Source organism: Seriola lalandi, unplaced genomic scaffold, assembly GCF_002814215.2.
Source record: "Seriola lalandi dorsalis isolate HSWRI2012SDOR001 ecotype SW California unplaced genomic scaffold, Sedor1 jcf7180002054850, whole genome shotgun sequence".
Taxonomy (NCBI): domain Eukaryota; kingdom Metazoa; phylum Chordata; class Actinopteri; order Carangiformes; family Carangidae; genus Seriola; species Seriola lalandi.
This window is the reverse complement of record NW_019525403.1, coordinates 1,497,862-1,516,720: the sequence shown is the minus strand read 5'-3', so window position 1 is coordinate 1,516,720 and position 18,859 is coordinate 1,497,862. Positions and strand designations below refer to the sequence as shown.

General features: G+C 39.7%; 1 protein-coding gene across 1 annotated transcript in view; it reads right to left on the bottom strand.

Annotated features, from left to right (window-relative positions):
- The window catches only part of LOC111670308 (aryl hydrocarbon receptor-like), a 64,474-nt gene extending 55,601 nt beyond the window's left edge, over positions 1 to 8,873 (bottom strand). Inside the window, exon 1 of the mRNA XM_023426960.2 lies at positions 8,416 to 8,873. Within this exon, the coding sequence (XP_023282728.1) occupies positions 8,416 to 8,474 (59 nt within the window). The 5' untranslated portion in view covers positions 8,475 to 8,873. The remainder of the gene's footprint in view (positions 1 to 8,415) is intronic.
- Between the last annotated feature and the right edge of the window lie 9,986 nt (positions 8,874 to 18,859).

Genomic DNA, 18,859 nt, shown 5'->3' with positions numbered 1-18,859 from the left:
ACCCGCAATATCCCTCAGAGACTGAATGAACTAGAGGTGAAGGTCTTTACTCCAAAGATCTGTTGGCAAAGACTGTTACACAGGGATGAAATAAAACTGATGCTGAATTTTCTTTCTTTTTATCTCTTGATTTATTCTTAATATACATATACAGTTATTTTAAAGGCAGCTGTGTGTTTCAGTGTAGAGTTTATGATGGGCTAAATGCTGTTGGTAGAGATGGTAGCAAGGTCTTACTGTGGTACAGAGTCCTGAATGGGTCACAGCTATAATACAGATGAACTCCTGCTATTAAGGTTGTTAGTTTATTAAATACATAAATAAATAAATAAATAAATCATCTATAATCTAATATAATAATCTGTAATCTAATGAATTAATAGGGCATACTGGTGGCCTAATTATACATGTTAATCCTAATCAAATTATAGAAGACTATCAATAAGAGTGGCACTACCAGTTTCTGAATGGTACCCATCCCAGTCTAATGATACTGGCTCCAGATCTGCCCTCAGCCCAGCACACTGTGTTGTTTTAACTTGTGTAATGTGGTAAATAAACCCTGTCCGCTCAGGCTGTTTGGCTGCGGGTCAACGCCGTCGGGCCAGATGAGGCTCAGCAGCAGAAAGCGGGCCTGTATCTGTAAGTGAACCCCGGTGACCGGCGGTGAGCCCAGCGGCTTCTCGTCCGTAACTCAAACCAGACCTTCACTTGCACAGAGCGGCTTTTCTTCTTCCTGGAGAAGCTGTGAAGCTGTGGTGCACCTCAAACCCCGACCAGCTGATGCCGCCCCGTTCACACTGAAACCTGGTTGGTTCACGGTGAGTTTGACACAGTCTAATAACTGATCAACACTAGAGTTTGTGGCTTATTTTTTGCATTTTCACCTCTTCAATGACAATTTTTAAATATGGTTTTGAATTGTTTTCAAAACTATTAGACTTCATTTTCATTTAACTCCATATCAGCACAGACAACTACTGGTGAGTCACCAGGAAACAGACTGAGTTGTTTAACAATTCTTATCAGATTCTTAATTTAAAACTGAGACACGTGTCGTCTTCACTTCTGCTTTCCACTCGAAGAAAACACAGTCAGGTTTCTTATTTCTGTCCTTCTCGCCCAAAATAAAACACAGCGCAGTCTGTGGTCGAAAGACAAAAGAACACTCCAGCTACTGTCCTGAAACTGACTCTGTGAAATGAAATGAAAACTGCTTTTACAACATAAAGCAAAAAGGATGAAGAGTGGAGTGATTGCTCTCCTCTGTCCTCAAGCACATTTTTCAATTTAGCAGATGTTTTTTTGCCTTTCAGAGTGGACATTAAGACAAAGTCAAGGTCCATTTACTGGCCCTTTTTTCCTGGAACTTTCAGCCATATCACATGGTCATCACTGATCAACACGGATCCACCTGCTGATATTTAATACAATCATTTAAACAACGGAGCTGAAGCACTGAGTTGACTCACACAGAATATCCATCAATAAACATTTTAAACGCCAAAAAAATTGTTGGTTCAAGCCTCTAAAACGTGAAGGCTTTGTGATGTAGCTGGTCTTATATGATAGTACATTAATATTTTGGTTTAATAATGGTTAGCTGCAGCTAGCAGTCAGGTCTCAGCGTCTTGCTCTAGGACACCGCTGTGGGAATGGAACCTGTGACCTTCCAGTTAAAGGTCGGTCCCACACAGAGCAGCTGCACGTCTGCTGCTTCTCAAGTTAAATCAGGTTCAGATGTTGGTGCTGATGACTCCGCTGGGGATTTCAGGTCAGGTCAGGCCAAACGTGAAGCTCACTCTCACTCTGTGTGTGCGCACCTGCACGACTGCATTCTTTTCTAGGCTTTGACCCTTTGACCTCCCGATTACTGGTGCCTGCAAGGGTCAAAATACACAGCCTGTCCTGAAGTCAGAATGTCAACAATAGTGTGAAAGGCAAGGCAAGGCACATAGAGATGAAAACCCACGGTTTCATTCCCTGCTTGGCTTTAACGTTGCTGACATAGTGACTAATTTTTCTTGTTGCTGCTTTTGCTCAACATCTCTCTAGGAAACTGATATGAACCTCGCTGGCTAACTGTTTGAAAAAAGATAAATACAATCCATCTAACTTTGCTTGTTCTCAAAAAAACAAAACAACTAATATACTAAATTTAGATGAAATAAACGAGACGTCTGGTGAAAACATTCAAAAGGAATGGGAAGTTGTTGTAAAGATTGTATGTATGATTAAAGTTAACTGCTCGACTGCAGGTGAAGCCTACTGTGAAATATGTTACATTTATCTGAAATATAACATCCAATTGCTCTGTCAAAGGAACAACATGCCTCTAAAAATCATATTAGGAGGCAGAGCAACTCATATTGGGGCTGTAAGAGTAGACGCCCTTCAAAATATGCTCAATTTAGATGAAGTAACAGCAAATGTGGTTTAAAAAAAATGAAAACGACTGGACTGCTCAGATAACTGCGCAAAAAATGAACCAAATATGCATCTGTAAATAACATGAAGAGGCAGAACAACTTAAGCCTGGGCTGTAAGAGAAGCCTGATATGAATTGTGTAGTATTTAGATTCAACATAAACAAAAAAAATACTTCGAATGAATGTAAAGACGGGCTCCAAATGTGTGATTTCACAGGTTTCACACGAAAAGAGGACAAAAAATGCCTCTGTGTGAAGATGGACTCGCAAAACTGGTGCAGTTCAAACTAATCCATAAAGTTATGACAACTCAAACACATGATTTCACACTTTAAATGCTCCCAGAAAACGACCATAACTGCCTCAAAAAACACAATCACCGCTGCAGGAAACGCTGCTTTCTTGTAAAACTGCTGAGCAGTGAGCAGCATGTCTGAACTGTAACTGTAACATAAATGTGTAAAATGTGGACATTTGCCCTGACGAGCCCCCCCCCACCCCCACCCCCACCCCCCCGTAAATAAGACATCTGCTTCCAATAATACTCCAGAACACAACATATCTGAAATCGAGGCGAGATGGCTATCGCTGCATTCCTGACGGCACAACTCCCTGCAAGAACAATGAGCGGCCAGTGTTGTTGCTTCTCGCTTTATCTACCCAATCTGTCCTGGAAGGGGCGTGTACGTATACATGGGTGTGTGTATGTGTATGTGTGTGTGTGTGTGTGTGTGTGTGAGAGAGAGTGTGGGGTTGTGTTGGACTTGAAGAAACACCCCCCCTGCGTTCACACAAAGGCACTTTGTCTCCGACGGTGCAACGACACCTTTCCGGAACAAAAGAAACTAAATAGGATATTGGCGTCTGTTTCCTGCTGGAGGTATGATACAGGAAAAAAAGGGCACGAGAAAAGCGAGCGAGAGCTGCACCGATATCTGCCTCAGAAACTTCATACCGCAGCTGATTTTTCACAGTTTTCCCAGTTCCACATGTTTAATTTGATCCACAGCTGCAACGATTCGTCAACTAATCAATCAGTCCATCAACAGTCCACTATGGTAATAATCTACTAATCATTTTTCATGCAAAAATATAACATATTCTCTGGTTTTATGTGTCTTTCTGTTTTAAAGTACTTTGACTTGCCTTGTCAAGTGGTTCTCTTCATATAAATTTATATTTTCATTCACATTCGGCTTCACAAACACTGGCAACGTATGAGAACCTGCCCTTAAAATATAATAATAAACATCTTGACACTTTTGAGTATTACTTTACATCGTATTCTACATAAAGATTTTTGAAAATTGGCACAGCTCACAACAATTTTACATAGTTTTATTGTTGTCTTTTATTCACCTGGTTTATTTTGTACAGTGGGTTTAACACTGAGAGGAGAGCTACCACAGAAATACTGTGTCAAAATCTCCTATTGCAAACATTATCCCGCAGTATATTAGTGTATTATGACATTTTCTGTGTTCCCATCCTAATCAATCAAAACTGATAACCAAAACACAGGAATTAAATAACCACATAATAAAACAACGGAGCTCGGTTATATCAGTGTTTCGATGTCATAACATCCAGGAAGTGAAAGTTGAAAGTTGGGAGACTGATGTCCATCACATGTTAGTCATGAGAAAAAGCAGTGCGTTTCTTACTGTAGGCCTCAAGATGCAGCAGCATGACTTCTGTCAAAATCACATCCACCAACACAAAACAAAACACGAAAAAATCTAACCAGCAGAAGCAACATCTGACTGTTTTATTCCACATGAGTTCGGCCCAATCTCTTTCATTACTGCTGTCAAACAGGAATCATCTGGCACTTGAATTCATCTGCAGGGAAACACTGAGTATAAACACACACATGTGCACGCATGCTCCACATTTCACTGTCAGAACAAGAGGACCACTGGGAAAAGTGTCCACTTTTTCTTCTTTTATGTTTCTTTTCATGAAGTTCTCGACTCTGCATCACTTTAAAACATATCCTAAATGGAAATTCATGTTTTGGCAAAGAACTTTTTCATCATATTTCTATATTAGTTTGGCAGACACTACCAAAGCTACTCTTTTCTAACACACGCAAGAAACCTGAGGGTTCAGTCGCTCAGTTCACTTTATAACTCATTTCAAATCATTACACACACACAACAGATAAAATGTCCTATGGATGAATTGATGAGTGCAGCTACAGATAATTGATCTGCAGCTATTTTTGACAATCAAGTCACGGTTTGAGTCATTTTTCAAGCAGAAATGTCAATGTTATTGATTAATCAATAAAGTAATCATCACATTCATCGATAATGGCAATAATGTGCTAATACACATTATGTGGAACTCATTGGGGGCCACTATGACTTCCTGACTGTTGTATAGGTCATTGATAAAGAACCTGTATTAATCCCATGGTCAGTGTTGGTGCTGATGTGGATCAGTGCATCTTTAGATTTAGTAAGGAAACCAGGACCATAAAGAAATGATTTCCCCAGTTTGACGTGGAAGAATCTTTAATTTTTTTTTTTTTTTTAAAGAAAGCTGCATACGTCGCTGCCGCTAAACCTCACTGCTAATTTTATACTGCAACCATGAGTGCAATTGTCATCCAAGTGAGCTGTGGAGTCCAGTATCCACTTCCTATAATACATCCATGGGTAGAACTTGCTAGAACTATCTTGCACAGGCCATATCAAACATCGTCAGCGGTTGGACCTCACTAACACTCTTGTGGTTGAGTGCACACACATCCCTGCAGCCAGGGTCCAAAATTATGTGGGAACTCTTCCCACAACAGCTTATTAAGAACCGTGGTTTTGGAGTGACAAGTTCAATAAACACGAATGGGCGTGAGGTTTGGGCGTCCACATACTTTTGGCCACATAGTGTATCTATCTGGCTACTTTTATCAAGTTTCTCATGTTAGTTTTTATGACTTTAGTGAAGCTGGATAATTTTGAATCGTCTTTCCTTGTGGCAGACATACATTTAAATGTTCTGGTTTTACAGTGCAGTGTCAACATAAAGGTGAAGCGCCTCAGGGTAGACTGCTGGAGGTGGGGTAGACACCAGTCCTGCCACTCTCTCTCTCTCTGTCACACACACACACACACACTCATAACTCACTCACTTCACCAACACCCCCCACCCCCCCCAAAAAAAAATGAAAAAGAAAAAGAAAGATAAACTCCCAGGGATAAACTTTTCCTAAAAACCAAGGCGAGCGAACATGGCAGACTTACGTAACCGTGTGCGTGACACAGAACTATGTTAATTTGAGTCGAGGGAGGGAGGAAAAAAACAACCCCCAAAAAAACACACAGAGACAGAAGGAAAGACAGGAAAAAAGTATGTTGTGGCAGTCGGAGGAGGAGGAGAAAAAAAACAGAGCGAGTCTCAGATTACGCCATCTTCCCTCCCTCCCTCCCTCCCTCCCTCGTGGAAACATTGCGTGAGAGCGCTCTCGCTCCACGTCCTGATTATGATTAATGCAGGTAGTACCACACACACACTGAAACCACGGTTCTGGCAGGGTTCTGCCGTGGTTCTCTGCTCTGGCCTGTGGTTCTGTATGAAGCAGTTAACACTCTGTCTGGCTTGTTAAAGTTAAAAATCACAATCTGGTAAAATCACAGTGAGGAAGACAGTGTGGCTGAGAGCAGCTCTTATGTTCTCAAGGGTTCTTTACAGCACCATGAAGGGTCAAGGGTGAACTATGTCACAGCATGGTACTATAGAGAACACCTCCAAAGGTTCTTTACAGCACTATAAAGGGGCTATGATTAACTATTCAAGCATATTGCTTCAAGAAACCATTTCTAAAGGTTCTTTTCAGAACCACGAAGGGTCTAAGAGGAACCACTCATGGTGTTTTAAAAGGTCATGCACTAGATAACTCCTCTAAAGGCTCCTAATGGCACCATAAGAAGGAGCCTTAAAGAACATATCTAGAGGGATCTTTACAGCTCCATGAAGGGTCTAAGAGGAACCATCAGAGCATTGTGAACGTCTCAAATGTTCTGTGTACCATGAAAGGTCGAAGAACCCTTTATCAGGACGCCTACCACCATGAAGTGTTTAAAAATAACCATTTGACCATGCAGCTTCAGATTATTTCTGCAGAAGGTTCTCAACAGCACCATAACGGGTCTGTTGCTTTATTATCTAAGCACTCTACAATCGTTTATAGCACCACTGAGGGTCTATAACAAACAATTTGAGCATAGTGCTTCAGCAAATCTCTCTACAAGTTTGTCATAGCACTATGAATAGACGAAGAAGAACCAGTTTGGCACGGTGCTTCATATTACTTCTGTAGAACGTTCTTAAAGTATTGGTTTCTTACGGAGAATATCTCTAAAGGGTTCTTAACAAACAATTTCCGCTTGGTGCTTCAGAGAACCTAATTTTAAAGCACCATTAATGATCTATTATACATTTTTTGGGTATGGAACCTGTCTAATAGTTATGAAGATATGAAAAAGGAACCATTCTACCACAGTGTTAAACCACTTTGAGGGTTCTAAGGTGGACTCTTTGCATATGGTGCTTTATTGTACTTCCCTTGACGGTTCTTTACAGCACCACTTGTGGTTTAATCACAACTATAAAAGTACAGTGCTGTGGAAAACCCTTGGTAGGAATGGTTCTTTACAGCTGCATCAAAGGTCAATGAAAGAACATTTGTCCATGTTTCACTAGAGAACTAGTCTGAAGGCTTCTTCATAGCAAGGGTCTAAGGAACCATTTGAGTGTGATGCTTTAAAGTATTCTTTACAGCACCATTCACGTCTCTGAAGAACTATTCAAGCATTGTCCACAAAAGAACATCTCACATTTCACATAGAACCAACTCAGTCTAACAGGGCTTCCTTTGAACAAAACTAAGGATTTGCTACAGTACATGCAACCCTGAAAAATGAATTTCTGGCGCAAGAGTGTGCAGCTCTCAGATTGTGGTCAGGGGCCCTCCGGGGGACCATGAAAGGGGAACCAAGGACGAAAACATGCCATATACAGTACCAAACTTTTGAGTAGTACAGTACATATTTGCTTAAAGCAGAGGAACCATAAAAGGGTGGCATGCTGAGGTTATTGATGTGGGGTTTCACTCTCTCCACTGTTACCCTCCCTGCCTATGGAGCACACTCAAAACAAAAGCTCAGTAAAAAAAAAAATTAAATAACACATGTACTCAGAGGAGGTTTCTACTGAGCAGATCTTAAAGGAGCGATTTAAAGCATGGAGAGCATTTGCATGAATCAGTCTGGGAAGCCCAGCTGTCTCAGATGGTATAATTAGATTTAAATAATACTGAAGCAACAGTTGTCTTTATTTTCCATGCTGGATAGGCCTGCAGTGTTGTTGGACTTCGGCACATTACCTCGGTCTGGCTCGCCAACACTGCACAACCACAGCAGGGAAAATAGACTTTATGGCCTCATGGATTCAACTAAGGACAATGCAGCTACTATTGCAAACAGAGTGCAACTTATAACCTACTACACCCTTTGTACCATGTTACACAGGCTGCAATGCATACTGTATGCATTACATACTGACTTACCAGTCTGGAGATGTTTGCACAGCTGTAACCTCCTAAAAAAAGACCCCTCTCTTTTTTTTTATACAAGATGCAAAGTATAAAGTTTTAACTTCATGAATTAAATTACACATAAAAGCAAAGTATTGTGCAAAAAAGCATTAAAAAGCCATTAATGCATGATGTTTCTATAGACCTATTTTAAGTTATATGTGTCATATCACTACTGAAGAACACAGGCATAATGGTCTTGCAAAGGTATTACAGTAGAAGTACAACAGGCGGTACAATAGGGTCATCAGAGACACTTAAGCAATACCACAGACATCATAAAGTCACTTTATACAATATAACCTCGCCTTTTAGACATAATATGAGATGTTGTAGGGATATTAAAGGATTATCACATTGATTTGAGTGTGATTTGATTTGACTTACATTTTCTGGACCGGCTTCTTCCGTTTCTTCGCCGCGTAAAGTGCCGTGCTCGGCAGCATGGTGAACTCAGAGCACACAAAGTGGAAGAAAGTGGCTTTATCCCCGGTTTAGTGTACACGTTAGCAGCTCCAGACGTCTCAAGATTCAGATCCCTTGAAAATGATAATAATGTTGAAAATGAGGCAGAAAGTAAGTAGAAATCCCCCTGACGCTCCCCGGCTGCGTCTGCGGTGTAAAAAAACTACTTTTTGTTTTCTTTAGCTACTCCAAACGTCCGTAAGACGTTAGCAAACTGTCGCAACTTTTCATACTGACGACGTTTACGTATTTCCGCACAGGTTTATCGACGATTCCGTGATTTTTAGAAGTTAAAAAGAGCTCGAGAAGTCCTCGGAGGATTTTTATGTAAGTCCCCTGTCTGCGCGTCACCTCCGTTGTGATTTGACAGGGTTTCTGCTGCCGCCGCGCGCTCCCGTCGCGGTTTTTGTGTGTGTGTGTGTGTGTGCGTACTTGTGTTTTTGCGTGTCACTGCAACGCGAGAGCGGAAATTTTTAAGGTGGTCCGAATGTGGGCCAACTTAGACTGACAATGCAGACGAGGAATGACTGGAAAACCGCATTCCACCCGGGAAGACCTTAAGGAGGATTTTTTTCATTGTCATCCTGTTACAGTACAGTATTTAATTTAGGAAAAAAATACATAGTACAGTATAGTACATACAACTACTGTACCATAATATTATGAATATTAAAATATTTACAAATATTTCCATAATATTAACATTATCAATAAATATATTTTTATATTTAAGATTATAACAGTACATTTACAACCAACATAAATAATTAAGTTAAATTAATAACTAATAAATATACTACAGTTTTAATAAATCTATAAAAACTAAAATTATATTTACTAATATTACAGTAAACTCAAATCAATAAAATTACTATGGTATTGATAATGTAAATGTATAAATATTATAATATTTCACATAGAAAATACTTTACAAAATCTCCCATATTTCTGACTATATTTTAAAGTTATACAATATAGTCAAATAAATACATTTGATATGGTATTAATGTATCTATTTCCATACGTGTATATACAGACTATATATATATTACATATTATATACATTGTTATTATATATATTATACGTTTAAATAAATTAATATGTTATGAATCAATAATTAAAATGTCTTCATATGCTTATTTTAGAGAGAATTACAGGTTCAACTGAGCTCTCAGGTCCTCCAAAGGACACATTGTCATGATGGAGGATGCTGACCCTGAACTGGGACTCAGCTTATGAAACTACAAGTCTGTTTATATAGCCTTAAAATACCTGATGGTCAAGCTGGAAACAAAAGCTGATGTAATTTTCCCAGGACTATACTGCATGTCCTGGGAAAACAATATCTAACATCAGTCAGATTTTGTTTGACATTTTAAAAACACATAATTTGGCTTTACAAATGGTAAATTTGTTCCTCTAACCGGGTTGTTATCTACAGGTGAAGGTTCAGTTTCTTTCCCCTGTTGCTTAACTCTGCCTGTACTGGCAAATGTTTGCAGTTGTAACATGAATCAGCCAAGGTGCATGTGCATGTATTCAATGCTTCAGTCATCTGGCAGTCAGTCACCTCGTCCTCCTACACTCTGTCAGAGTGAGGTGAGCCGGCTTTTACAAAGTCATGAATTTGAAGCATTCCTTTATTGTTCATTGTATTCAGTGCAGCCAATGTCAGCGTAATATATCATGGTGTTTTTGTGCATGGCGAGGGATTTGCTCCAGCATGCCAGGGACCAACTTAAAAAAAAAAAAAAAAATCAATTCTTATGACCCAAACCAGCTTGAAAATAAAAGCTCAGAGATGAGGAGCTTCATTGGTTGTGTCACAATATTTGTTATCCAACATCTGTCGGATACAAACTAAGTGGAATTTTTGGGTTGTGACTTCTATGAGCTGTCACGCAGCAGGATTCTTCTGGATGGAAAAAATGACAATAAATGACATGAAACACAAGCGGGCTTTTTATTGGCTGAGTTTAAAATTCAGTCCAAGAGTTACCGTGCTGCTTTGTGATGCAGAAAATTCATTTCAGGCTTTTTATCAATAGATTTATTACCTGTTTTATTTAACACAAAAATCCTGACAAAAAAGATCTGAAAATTGAAACATAGAGCTACAACTTTTGCAGGTACAACAATAGAGAGAGGAACAACTTTAAAGCAGTGAAATGCTGTTTTAAAAATGCAGGCATTAGATAATGCTACTCACCTTCTTCCAAACTCTGATGAGTAGCAGCCAAGATTATGTCAAATCAGAGTTGTTGCCATAATTTAATCCATGTTTTATTCTCTTTTACAAAACGTGGTGTAATATTTTATCCTGCTGACGTTTGAGTTTATTTGTGATTCTTTGCATTTGAAGAGTTCGGAGGGTCGTGTATTTCTCCCTCACTCTCCAAAACCAGAAACACAAGAGCAAAAAGATGAGACATTTTTAATTATCATTATAATTAATGATTATAATTTATCTACCTGATTTAAGCCGCAATTGTTGGCATGCCAGTCTAGTGTATTTCCCAACTGTGTGGGAGTCAGACCTGGACGCTACTACTGTACATAAGAGTGGAGGCTGTTATTAGAGTCACGGTTCACGGACAGTTGTCGTCTTCATCAATCACAGCAATTCCTGTAAATCGGGGCAGGTTTGATATGACGACTGACAAGAGGAGCACCGCTGAAGCGAAGAGAAGCGTTTTTGTTACTAACAAAGATGGCTGCCGCTGACGTTGAGAGCGCCTCATCATTGTCACCACAGAACGGGTTACAGGTACAGTATTTGATCCAAACCCAAATCATTGAATCATAATAATCCTTCCATTAGTCGTTGAGATATTTGATTATTGATATTAAGAGGACGTGAGTGGCGGACCATCCATCCAGAACCGAACCGATTTCACCGAGGTGAAGAGGATCTTTGAACCAGCACAAGGTCATCTGTTCCTTTACCTTGTGACGATGATAATAATGATGATCATACTTGTTCAGACTAATCTACTTTAGTTATATAAACCATCCTGTGTAAGGATTTTTTTTTTCTGCTTCCTCATAATTACAATGTACTTCTCATTTGCGACTGCTTTGCATATAAAACAGTTCCAGGTTGGCTGGCAGCGCTGAGGGGGAACTCTTGGCATCCATGTTGCCATGGCAAGACGTTGTGTTTAACGTTAAACACGGCAGTTAAAAGTCAATAGCTATCTACAATATGCCACCCTCTGGCCCTATTAAAATGCAACCTTTGTTTTAAAATACACCCTGTTTTAATACAGCCTGGCTTGAACCCCGAGTGTCTGGCAGCCGCGCTCGCTCACTTTTCTTTATGAGATGCTTTTAAAGAGCCAAAGCTTTTTTCTCTTTCTGCAGCCCGGCTCTGTTTTTCTGTCTTCAACGTGTACGATTTTGACGAGGATGACAGGTTGATTTGCAACTGCGAAAGCCTGGAGTTAACGGCTTTGTGATCTGGAGAAGCTAATTGAGCCGAGCGGTTGTTTCTCTTAATTGAGACATCCACAAAGTGATTTATGGCTGTAATTAAAACTAATGATAGTGCTTTTTAAAGGATAATAGGTAACCGAGATCCTTGGCTGACAACATGATTAAGAATCACTAGTTTTTTTTTGGTGTTTTTTCTCTGATCAGAACTTGTCAGTTGCAGCGGCCTGTTTTTTTTGTTTTTGGGATGAACCAACCAACCAGAGGGCAGAGCGGGTTAGGAAACCAGGAGCTGTTGTTCCTCATCATTAGCATGCTCCATGACTAAACTCCACCACTTTATATATTTGGAGGCACCGAAACAGGCCGAAGAGCTGCGGTAACTTTCCACTGTGCCACCGCAGGCTGCTGCCGCATTTTATTGCAACATGCAGAGGTGGCGTTTACACGGCGGTAAACGCGCTCCCAAGGTCCGTCTACATCTTGAGAACTTTGTGTTTTCCGTCATGTGTTTAAGTTTGATTTAAAGCAGGGAGGGGGGCACGGCACCCGCCCTCTCTCAGCCCTCCACAGTGGGGCCTTGCTCGGCAGCAACTCACATTTCACAGTTACCAGTTTCTTTCATATTTTCCAAAAAGAAGCCAAACATCTCAACAACTATAACATCAAATAACGGTTCCTCTATGAATGACATCTTGGTCCTCACACCTCCTGATGAAATGAGAGGTTGTTGTTGAGACCTGAGACTTTCTGGTGTTCTTGAAATATCTCATGTCGTTTTCAAATGTACTGTTTTCATTTCTTCTTTTTACTCTGTCTATCTTTGTCTTTGTCTTTCTGCTTTGAATATGTCTAGTTCTTCTTTCTTTTCACCCAAGGCTGTGATAAACCCAAAGAAAAGAGGCCAAAGGTCATTCATACACATACTTTATATCTTAAACTATGTCTGGGTCTGTAGAACAAAGACCACTGGTCTTGTATTCATCTTGAACACTGCACCTCTGTATATTTAGTAACATTTTATTTTATTTCCCTGCGTAATTTGGCTCTAATTATGTGGAAATTGGGAATGTTCTTGAAAGAAAAGCTCAATTTCAAACCAATATTCATTCATTATTCATTTATTATTGGAAGCTTTGTTCTTTATGGAAGTTTTATTGTATTTCTGCCTGTAGACAAATTTCTCATCTTTGCTTGTTTAGCTGATCTACTGTGGCTGACTGAAAGACTCTGTCACTATCAATTAACTGAAAATGTACCAGTTGAACAATATTTATTTTCTCTATGATTTGAACCAGATTACATAGTTCTTTGTTGGAAATTTATTGCACTCTTGAAAGAAATTACAGACGCTCAATATAAAGGTCATCCAATTAAAAAGAAGAATGTCATTTTTAGATTTAAAAAGAAAAAGGCTCACAAAAGCGATTTGCTCTACTTACATACAGATCTCAAATAAAGGCAACGCTATTTGCAAATGAAAGACAAATTTACAAATGCCACAAAGGCGCTCTCATTGTCATGCATGGGTCACAAGTACAGTGTTGTTTTGATTTGTGAAATGTGTCAAAATGAACAGGATGAAATTGTCTCATGTTGCAAATATGGAGAAACAAGTCCCTGGATAACAGAGAAATGCAGCTTCAGAGGGAAAATAAGCCAATCCTCCTGACTTTTATTGTGAAGTTCAACTTTAGTGGGAATCCAACTTCACAATTAAAGCCAGGGTGATCAAATTTGTCTTATGAAAACTATAGTGAACACTGATGGTGACAACCCTGACCACATGCTCTTGTGTACTTTTGGTCTTGGATCTTCATGCTGCAACATTCAGTGACATTTCAGCAGTTGGGTGAAGGTCGTGTCCGTTTTCTACGTGACAACGAGAGGTCCATAAACAAATGGGGGTTTTTTTTTCAGCTTGGTGGGAACAGCCTGACTGGGCTGCACAGAATCCTGGGTCCAGTTTCACAAAGACAGACTTTGACTGTGCCTTAGCTATAACAAACAGTCAGACTCCAGATACATGTCTGAAGCAGTTTAGTTCTTGACTATCTTAAACCAGACTGTGGTACAATGAATTCTGGGTAAATTAAGACTTTTTTCAAAAAAAGAAAAAAAAAAAGGCCAACCGTGGAACCGCATCCAACCACACAGCTCCATTTACCTCAGCAGAACATGTTGGACATTTTACTTGAAGAGTGAAACAATAAAAAAACAAAAGAAACAACCTGATTTGGGAAAAAATGGCTGCCATAAACCACAAAATATGAGCCATGTTCTCTTGTTTTTTGTTGTTGGATGCTACTGCTCAGCGCAGGTGTCACTAATTACCACGTTACTATGGTAACGTTAATCTTCGGCCCGAGTTAGCCTGGGGGTTAGGTGTCTAATGTTTTGGACTTAAAATTAGTCAGGTTTTATTGTTGTGAAACAGTCTTGCTTGCGTTAGACTGATCTATGAGCAGAATGGAGACTGGACCAGCTCCAGCCTCGTCACTGAGCTTCAGTGTTTTACTTCACCAATGCGCTTGGGTCTGAATGGAGGAAAATTACTGCAGGAAACCCTGAAAGAGTGGAGTCATAACAGCATATGAGTGTCCGCATACTTTTGGCCACAGAGTGTGTGTGTGAGTTCGAACAGTTAAAGAATCTCTCAGTTCACCGTGATTAAATCTCATAACTCCACACAGGTGATATATAAAAACAATATCATCTGACTCATGTTTGGCTGTTTGTGCAGAACGATGTCAGCGTCTGTTTCCATCTGGTCGTTCTTGGCTCTTTGACACAGACACAAAATATGAAACCAAACATGGAACAACCATCAGGTCAAAAACTCTCAGACATCTGACGTCTCAAATTAGCTTCGGGCCACCGGCAGACGCAGGGATAAAGGATGTAGATCAAGATATGATTAAAGGTCGCAGCCACTGGAAATTACAGGCCTGCTGCAGTCATGTTATTTCCATGTCAGGCCCGGTCTGGAAAGGGCTCGGACCTGCGGCTCATCCTTCAGGCTGGGTTGGCGGTGAAAGCCGTGCAGCCGGAGGAGACACGGCAGGCTGCTGCTCCGGTTAATAGCTGTATCCGGGACAGGCGTGTTCTGGTAAATTGGTGGCAGATGTTGGTGAGTTTGGACGTAAGCGGGGGCTTTCGGAGGGAGAGAGGTTGGAAGTGATTTCATTACTGGAAGTCAGGAGTTTTTCTGTTGGGACTTGTACCTATCCGACTTCTTTTTGGTGCCTTAATCTTATTTGTTTTGTCTGTGTGCAAACTTAAAGCACTTTAATTCCAACTTTTGTACTTGACAGAGCACAGCACCATGACAGAGTTTAAACACTGAGGCCCTGATTCACTCAGAGAAGGGGTTTGGAGTTGGCAAATGTTCCAGTACTGTTCATTAAAGTAGACAGTAAACAGCAGAGGCACAGGCTGATGTTTTCAAGTACTTTCCTTGCTTGAATATTCACTGAGGTATTTATTGTTCATTTGGAAATACTAGAAATGTTTCTCAAATCTAAAACTGCAAGGAAATGTTTGTGAGGAAATTTGAGTATTTACAGTTTCAACTTCATTTGCTGATGAAGATCATGTGATATTATGTCTGAAAGCTCTGGAATAGGTACAGTTAATCGACCTTGAGGTGCAGATTGTTTTATTAGTGCACTGTACTTTCTTTTTCAGAAACTGTATTTTATTAGATTTTTCGGTCCTAGGTTTCTGTAAAAGAAGGTTTTGGGAAAGGTTTTTGTTACGATAAAGCAAAGGAAAGAGGGTCAAAGGTCGATATTTATAAAAGAGAAACAGATTTTACTGACCTCACTCTTCCTTAGTCATGTATATTTATATTTCTGATTTTATGTGCTTAGATTTTGATTTTGATTGTTGACCTCTGAAAATTACCCCTGCTGATTGCATCTTTCCAGACATGAGGATACTGTGGATAATCATAGACTTCACTCTGGACGGTTTTCAAAGGAACTATTTATTTCAGTAGAAAGTAGTCCCAATTAAAACCGTTGACTGTAATGTCCCTGGATTATTCAGAGGAACAAGGGCGCCGCATCTGTAAACGCACTGTTCAGGTTTTCAAATGTCATTTTTAAATGCACCATCTATTGTATTTCAGAGACGACAGATTAAAGTTAAGTAATTCTCTAAACTGGTGTTTTGGTCACAGTTGGTGGAGACCAAAATCGGAGCACAAATTCTGAGAAAATTCATGTATATTATTTGCAATTTGGATGAAGCCTTAATGATCTAAAGATGCTGCAGTTTTTGAACAAGGCACCAAACTTCCAATTATTTCAGCGAAGCTCCTCAAATGTCCTTTTCAAGGCTGTGAGCGGCGGCTTATTTGTGGTGAGTTTATTAGACCCTTAGACCCCATTTTAGCACCACGTGTTGTCGATAGTATGTTAAATGTTAGTCTGTTAAATTTGTGGTTCAAGGCGCAGAATCGTCCCAGCGACTCCGTAACCAGAACGTTATTTTTGAAGACGAGAATTTAAGAAAACCCATTTTGGTTTTGGCTTGAAAACAATGTTTTCTTTCTCTAATGGGACAGAAAAGGGAATTCATTAGCACAAATGTGGTAAAACTGTCTGAACCCAAAGAGGAGTGTGTTATCTTTGATCTTTGATCTTTATGTTAAATTTAAATGGACAAAATCATTAAAATTCAAGTTATGAGGTTTTCACCCAACAAGAGCAGCATTTCACTTTATTGAACACAGCCGTCTTTCTGCTTTTGAAAGAGAAAAAATCAAATATATGACAATTCTTTCCGTACTTGTATTCTTCCTATTTCTGTAGTTTTATTCTAGTTTTGTATATTTTTGTAAATCAGATCTTTTCCCGCCAATTCGACCTTCGCAGGATCGGAACTGTGACATTTCAGGAAACAGACTCATTCACTGTAATTACACAGATTAATTTGCACATAAAATAAAACAACGTCTCGCATCTTTATGAGACCTGCCGGAAATCTCTGTTGTTCTTGCTCTGTTTTTATCAGCTGATATGTGGGTGTTGTGTCTGTATCTTCTTTCAGTTTGTGGCCTGTTTTATATTTTCTATGCTTTATTTACTGTGGATTCCTTTACCGTGCGTTTACCACTGGAAACTCCTGAGCATCACTGATGGGAAACAGTTTGAAGTGAATTTTTAACAGATTACACAGTGGATTTCCATCTAAGGTGAAGTAATGCTCATTGTGTGAAAATCTCACATTCAGTCTGGAGGTTAATTGAATTTGCATGTTGAAAATACGGGAAGGAAAGGAGAATTCATATGAAATCTTTTTTTTCTCTCTGGTTGTTACTTTTGTTAATGACTCCGAAAAAGATGCAAGTGCAAAATGGAAACCATAAATCTTCATTTTCTCAAAGGAATAGTTGGTATAGTTCTGGTATAGTTTTATAAAACGTGTACATTTACTCGATATCAGTGCAGTAAATCACCTTATTCCACCTTCTTTAACCTGAAAAGTGAAAAAAGTTTTGGGAAGAGGAGAATAAATTCATACTTCTGGAGAAAAACAACCTTTCAACACCATGATGACGGTGTCTCACTTTGTCTTTTTGCAGCCCGGTATCAGATAACTGTGAGCCAATGAGTCACTGTGAGCTGTTGGGGATCTTGTTTGTCATGACCTTCAGATTAGTCACTGTTTACAGGATGAGGCAGTAGAAGTTGGCGGCGTTATAAAATAAAAAGGTTAGATTATCCTTAAATACCGGAGATATTAAATAATAACATCTAAAAGATCAGGTCTTAAAATACACTGAAATAACTGTTTGATACTATAGTACAGCCTGATACTGTGTATTAATAATTACCGGTTGTTTGAGTCTATAAAGACTGTTGTCTTTGATGAAATGCCCTCTGGGGGGAGGAGTAGTCTCCTCTGTTCGCAGTTGACAGTTTGGAGGAAGTGCGCTGCCTGAGGCTACACTGCTGGTGAATGGTTAAAACTACCTGAAGAGACATCTGTTTACTGATGCCTCATTCACAAGCTGTTTTGATTCTTATCTGAAGTTCATCAACGTCACTTCAACGATTTCTGCTTGTAATGTTGAGTAGGACTAATAACACGGTAAAAAGATGAGTATATTGATCAATCGTCCGATTATTTCAGCTCTACTTGTGTATACTATTGGGTTCATACGACTAAAGCCGTCAAATAAATGTGATGGAGTAAAAAGTGCAACATTTTCCTGTCAAACGTAGTCGAGAGGAAGTGGAAAGTAAAGCACAAGTACCTCAAAGTTGTACTTTCCCTCAGTACATGAGTAAAACATGCTGACAAATACAAAGATATACTGTACAGTCATTGCAGTTGTGTTGCTAAAAGCACACCGGATTACATTTGATTCACACAACATAATTAGGAAAACTATTAAGTCTTCTATTATCTGTCTCGTGCTGTTATTCATGAGGGATTTGTCACTTCTAGTCCATTAAAACAGTAACAAGCATCAGTCTAGTTCACCATCACTTCATGGGACCAACTACAACCTGCCTGAAGGTTCAACTTCCAAATCTGTGTTTCCTCCAGAGAATCCAGAAAGAAACTATCTCTCTCCAAACTTGTTTTGGTTGTGAAAAGCACCAGTTAAACACGTGATGATCTGCTGTTTGGTCACCCCACGCTGACTGATACGTTTGCTCGTTTCAGACTAAATAAGGACAGAGATCACTTTAGTGTTTTCTCCCCTCCCACTGGTGGACTGTAGTGCTGCCAGTCGTCTCCCTCTCATGAAACCGTGTGGACCTGTGACCTCCCAGCCGCCTGTACCCTGTACTTTAACTCTGAAAACCCTCTGCTCCTATTTATACCGCACAGTCACACAGCTGAACGTTGCTGCTCGTTAAAGCGGCTGTTGTGGTGCGCTGTGAGCTCGTTAGCAATTTGTTCGTTGGGGGATGG